At 38.5% G+C, this 6,355-nt stretch overlaps 1 protein-coding gene and 1 pseudogene across 1 annotated transcript; both read left to right on the forward strand.

The window, feature by feature from the left end:
* The first annotated feature begins 720 nt into the window (after positions 1-720).
* LOC107907867 (60S ribosomal protein L27a-2-like) lies at positions 721-1,246 on the forward strand (annotated as a pseudogene).
* A 1,644-nt stretch (positions 1,247-2,890) lies between these two features.
* On the forward strand, positions 2,891-3,530 carry LOC107909701 (60S ribosomal protein L27a-3). Its single transcript, XM_041088917.1, has one exon. The coding sequence runs from the start codon at positions 2,973-2,975 to the stop codon at positions 3,411-3,413; it is 441 nt and encodes a 146-aa protein (XP_040944851.1). The 5' UTR covers positions 2,891-2,972; the 3' UTR covers positions 3,414-3,530.
* Positions 3,531-6,355: the final 2,825 nt, after the last annotated feature.

A 6,355-nucleotide genomic window follows, 5' to 3' on the forward strand; every position in this document is an offset into this window, starting at 1 on the left:
GCTTAAAAAGTTAAAAACTAAGTATTCTTACTTTTTCAATTTTAAAATCCTAATCCAATTATTAACACAATAAATCATTTTCACCAATTTTTATCAATTTGATATGTTTATTTCTGTCAATCATATGACTATATTATGGTAGCCTAATCAACTAGCAAAATTGATAAATTTTAATTGAAATTGAATTTCAAATTATGCCTAAGTACATGGATTTTTTGACCTTTACTTGGTACATAACCTTTTTTTGCCCAATATTACATGAAAATGATTTTTTTTCAAATAATTTATTACTTAAGCTTTTTGTGGTCTAATTTAATACCTAAATTTATCAATATTATAAAAATTATCCCAAAATACTAAAGTACGTTAGTTTTTTTTTATGAGAGCACAAAAATAACTAACACATGACTAACATGTGACAAATGTTATTGAATTTAATATCATTAATGGTTACATTTATTTGGAGTTTCTTTATTTTATTAAAAAATATGTTCAAAATTTACTTTTAATTAGTGTTGAGATTAGTTTGACTCTTAATGACAAAAATAATTTAAAAGGGACCATATACCTAAAATATGTTATGGTTTTCACAAAATCCTCAATTTCATAAGAATATTAAAATCCGTGTTAAAAAATTGTAATGAAAGAAGAAAATTAGAGTTATAAAAATCCAAAGTAAAATAAAATAAAATAAAATAAAATAAAAATAACTAAACATTCCACGTGAGCGTCAGTCATAGCCGTATCGGCAAGCACCGCAAGCACCCGGGGGTCGAGGAAATGCCGGAGGTATGCACCACACCGGATCCTCTTCGACAAGTACCACCCTGGGTATTTCGAGAAAGTGGGTATGAGGTACTTCCACAAACTCCGCAACAAGTTTTACTGCCCCATCGTCAACATCGACAAGCTCTGGTCTCTCGTCCCACAAGACGTGAAGGCAAAGGCCAACAACGATTCGGCGTCGATGATCGACGTGACCCGATTCGGGTATTTTAAGGTCCTGAGGAAAGGTGTGTTGCCCGAGAATCAACCGGTCGTGGTTAAGGCTAAGTTGGTGTCCTAGACTGCTGAGAAGAAGATTAAAGAGGCTGGTGGTGTGGTTGTGCTCACCGCTTAGGTTAGGTCTTTTGGTTTTAGATCTGAATGACATCTCTGTTATATCATTATCTTGGACTTATTTTGAAATCAGATTTTGCATTAACATCCGTAATTTTGGCCCAATTATAGATATTATATGTGATAAGTTTTGAGATATGTAGTTCATCTTGTTGTGTTTTGTTGCATACCATGGATTTTGGTAGACATAGACTTACGTTGAAAACTTATTAGCCCCGGATGCAATGGCTTGTTGTATGTGATGTATGCGATTAAGGTTTTCCTGCATAGTTTGAAGCGGTTCAAAACTTTGGCATGGAATTTATGATGAATTTTATGGGGGGACTAGTGATAGCTCTCTTTTGTGTTGGTGAATTTTGGAATAAATTTTAATGGTCTAAGATGCAATCAGTTGGTGCTCATAAGTTACTCGAGTTCAACTCGAAAAAACTTTGAACTTGCTTTAGTAATTATTGAGTCGAGCTCTCCGTCGAGCCGAATTCGAGCGTAGTAATACTTGACTTGAACGGATCGTAAGTTTTATTGAGCTTTTCATAATTTTATATTATTAAATTATGCTATTATCCTTAATATAATTATTAACCCTAAACTTAATTAATGAGTTGAGCTTGAGCTCAAATTCAGAAATTGGTAAAGGAGCTTAATCGAGCTCGATTATATCTTGAGCCAAGCTTGGCAGTATTTGGGCTTAGCTCGGTTCGATTATACCCCTAGTTGAGCCATTCCCCATTTTCCATGCTGAAACCCAGCTTATTAATAGGTGTTGCAGACCAAAATGAAAGTACGAAAAGCATATGTCTTAGCTGCCCTGCTTCATTGACATTAGCAATTTACTAATCTGGGAATGGTGTGTTATATGTGGTGCCATTGCTTAATGTGGTCCTACGTATTCAAGAAGTTATGTTAAAGTTCATGGATGCAGAAGGGAAAGAAATAGACATTTATTATGGACCATAAATTGGTAATTCACTTGGTGACCATCATATTTTGTAATTGGTATCTTGGGATCTAAACTTTGTAGGATAAAATTATTTTGAAGACGATACTTTGATCGAGTTTTCTTTATTTTCTAGTATTATTACCGTCTACCCTTGAGCATGAGAAATGCATGAAGTGAGTGAGGCATAAGGTTAATTTCTTGCTTGGTACCACAGGGATTTAAGTGTTCATTTGAGGCGAAGCTGAAACAATACATACAGCAGTGAGTGAAGAATAAGATGACTATAAAACAATAACCAAAATTTCTCAATGCAACCATAGTTGTAACTTTGAAAATAAAACTGTTGCCGTGAAGGGAGGCAAGGCTGTAACTTTGAGGTTCAGCAAAGAGAGGGCTTTCATTTTCCTGCTCTTAAATGTACACCAGAAGTGAGCGTGTTGAAATCCACATGGCTAATGCAACGACGTGTTCAGTTGATTGTCATGGTATCGCGAGGCAATTTGTAGGCTGCAACGCTACCTTAAAAACTGTAATTATTTGTTTGTTACAACCCTTTCAACAAAGCAAAAGAAACATGATTTAGTTTACTTAAATTAGTAGTGAACACATTAGCCGAGTAAGTGTGAAACTAGCCTTAAGGCCCAACCCAAATCAAAATATCTCCTATGCTAAATTTATCTATATATTTTCCCAAATAAAAAAAAATCACAATTCTAAGATCCAAATCAATTTTGCACCCTTTAAGCCCAACGTGATAAGGGCCAACCCCTGTTTAGATCCATCAAATCACAAAGCCCTAAAATGCAAAAAAACCATTGTCCACCACACAATAAAAACTGACAAAAACCTATTTTCATTTTTCTCATCTATCAGCCGCGCTTACAGAAGTCCCGTTCAATCCAAGTGTCTAACAATGACAACCTGTTTCAAGAAGAACAGTAAGAAGCGCGGCCACGTGAGCGCCGGTCATGGCCGTATGGGCAAGCACCGCAAGCATCCGGGGGGTCGAGGAAACGCCGGAGGTATACACTACCACCGGATCCTCTTCGAAAAGTACCACCCTGGGTATTTCAGGAAAGTGGGTATGAGGTACTTCCACAAACTCCGCAACAAGTTTTACTGCCCCATCGTCAACATCGACAAGCTCTGGTCTCTCGTCCCACAAGACGTGAAGGCAAAGGCCAACAAGGATTCGGCGCCGATGATCGACGTGGCCCAGTTTGGGTACTTTAAGGTCTTGGGAAAAGGTGTGCTGCCCCAGAATCAACCAATGGTGGTTAAGGCTAAGTTAGTGTCTAAGACTGCTGAGAAGAAGATTAAGGAGGCTGATGGGACGGTTGTTCTCACTGCCTAGGTTAGGGTTTTTGCTTTTTGTTCTCTTATATTATCATCTAGGACTTAATTTTTGAAATGAGATTTTACAATAACATTCTTAATTTTGCTTCAACAATATATGGTATGGTGTTTATTTTCTCGTGTTTTGCTCTGTTGCATTTGCTTGATTTAAGTTAAGATGGGGAAATTCTTGATACTTTAATGAGATTGCTATTAGCTGTTCGTGCTATCTCTATCGTCAGTGTTGAATTATACAGATAATAGATATTGATGAATATTATCAACTTGTGTTGCAATGGAAGATCAACTCATGTATTTATACAAAGACTATAGACTGTTAACTTTCTTAACCAACTAACTGTTGACTAACTGCTGGCTTAACAGCTTATCGACTAACCAACTATCTTTTATTACTCTAACATTCTCCTGGTCTTTTAATTTCCTTAAACTCAGTCACTATATCTTTTTTTGTAACTTGAAGTGCCTCTCGAAAACCTGCAAACTTCTTGGGAGCAATAGGTTTAGCAAGAGCATTTGTAATATGACTAGATGATGGAACATAGTTGACTTGTAGTGAGCCATCAACCACTTTCTCATAGACAAAGTGATAGTCTATTTCAACATGCTTAACTCTTGCATGATGCGTTGGATTAGCAGACATAGACACTATAGACGTGTTATCACACCAGACAATTGGTGGCTATTCTATATGAACCCCTATCTCTTCTAGTAGCGGTCGAACCCACACGAGCTCGGATACACAGTTTGCCAGGCTGCGGTATTCAGCTTCTGAAGACGACCTGGACATAACAGCTTGCTTCTTGGAGCACCAAGCTATTGGGTTTGGCCCTAGGTAGATAACATAACCTGTGGTAGAACGCCTGCCTTCAACTGAAGAGGCCTAGTCAGCATCTGAGTAACACACCAGTTTAAACTGTCCTTTGGAGAAAAATATCCCATGTTCCATGGTTCCAGCTAGGTATTTAAGAACTCGTTTAACTGTTTTCCAATGAACCTCACTAGGTGAATTCATGTATTGACTTAGTTTATTAACACAGAAGGATAAGTCAGGCCGTATAATACATAGATATTGTAGCATACCAATAGTGCTACGGTAAAGGTGTCCATCGACAGCCGCTTGACCATCATTAGAAGCAACCAGCTTAGGAAAACTAACCATATGGGTAGGTGTGGCAGCTACACCCTCTATTCCTGCTTTTCGTAGTATGTCTTGAATGTACTTTCGCTGGGTGAGTAACAGTCCTTGATACATGGACTGAACCTCAATGCCAAGAAAGAAACTAAGCTGTCCCAAGTCTTTTAGAGCAAACTGACCGTGAAGTTGATGCACCACATCATCAATGTCTTTACGGGAGCTGTCAGTGATGACTATGTCATCGACATAGACCATAAGAATCATCTGACTGTCACCAGACCTATGAATGAACAAAGAGGGATCAGCTTGTGTCGCATGAAAACTCAGTTGACTTACCAAAAACTGTTTGAGTGTGTGAAACCATGCACGGGGAGCCTGACGTAAACCATACAAAGCTTTATTCAGCTTATAGACCAGCTGCTGACCATTGGGGCCGTACACATCAAAACCAGCTGGTTGATCCATGAAAATCTCTTCAGTTAGCTTCCTATTTAGGAATGCATTATTCACATCCACCTGTCGTAGTGGCCACCCTTTCATCACAACAATAGCAAGCACTGTTCTTATCGTAACTTCCCGTACCACTAGACTAAACGTATCCCAAAAATCAGTCCCTGCATGCTGAGAAAAGCCCTTAGCTACCAATCGAGCTTTGTACATGTCTACAGTGCCATCAACTTTTTTCTTTATTTTAAATAACCACTTACAACCAATTGTTCGACGCTGTAAAGAGGTCGGGCAAAGATTCCAGGTGTTGTTGCTGACGAGAGCATTCATTTAAGCAAGAACATCATCTCTCCAGTGCTTATGAGTCATAGCAACATGAATATCAGTAGAAGTGTCAGACGATAAGTCAACGCTATTGAGATAAACCTTGGTTTTGAAGACACCAACTTTGTTGCGAGTGATCACAGCATGGGAGTTTTGTGGGATGGGATGAGAAGATGGTGGGACTATAGGAACAAGTAAGTGAGACATAGAGGTAGTCGGGGAACCAGAAGATATGGGAGAGGTAGGCCGAACAGTTTGTGGTGAGGCTGGTGAGTTAGACAGAGAGGCAGGCAAAGATAAGGTAGATTGACCAGGAGAAGGAACTGATGTGTAGGGAAACTCACCCTCACCATCTGTTTGTAGTGTTCGAAGCTTCAACCTAAGAACTCTCTCAACTTGCTTGTGAAAATGAGGAAACATAGTAACAACTTCAGACTTATTGTGCAAATAGAGCCATGTAAACCTGGTATAGGCATCAGTAAATGCCATATAATAGCGAAAACCATTGGAGGTTACTGGAGCTGGACCCCAAACATCGGCTACTACTAGCTGCAAGGGTGCAACATATTGAGACACTGTTGAGTGTAGCGGTTGTTTGTGGTCTTTGCCTAAGTGACACGCAACACATGCAAACAAATCTTTATTTCCATCAAAAGGCATATTACAACGTTGTAAGGCATTGAACAATATATTTTTACAAAGGTGACCTAGTCTAGTGTGCCACACACTTAGAGAAACTGAAGCATGAGTTTGAAAACAACAAGCTGCATGAATAGACTGATCATTCTTAGGAGTATTTCTGAGATGAAGTTTATACAGGCCATGATGCATGGAACCCTGAAGAAGTACCTCCTTAGTCTTTAAGTTACGCACTTAACACTGTGTAGGAAGGAATTCAAACATCACCTGATTATCTCTTGTGAACTTAGACACAGAAAGAAGGTGTTTAGTTATTCCAGGAGTATATAGCAAAGACTTCATGTAAAGTGGTTGTGTCTTAGTAAGAAGAGAGGACTGACCAGAGAATAAAACAA

Source organism: Gossypium hirsutum, chromosome D02 (assembly GCF_007990345.1).
Source record: "Gossypium hirsutum isolate 1008001.06 chromosome D02, Gossypium_hirsutum_v2.1, whole genome shotgun sequence".
NCBI classification, from domain to species: Eukaryota; Viridiplantae; Streptophyta; class Magnoliopsida; order Malvales; family Malvaceae; genus Gossypium; species Gossypium hirsutum.

Excerpts from the sequence above, each read along its gene's own strand:
- LOC107909701 (XM_041088917.1), top strand. The coding sequence starts at position 2,973 with ATGACAACCTGTTTCAAGAAGAACAGTAAGAAGCGCGGCCACGTGAGC.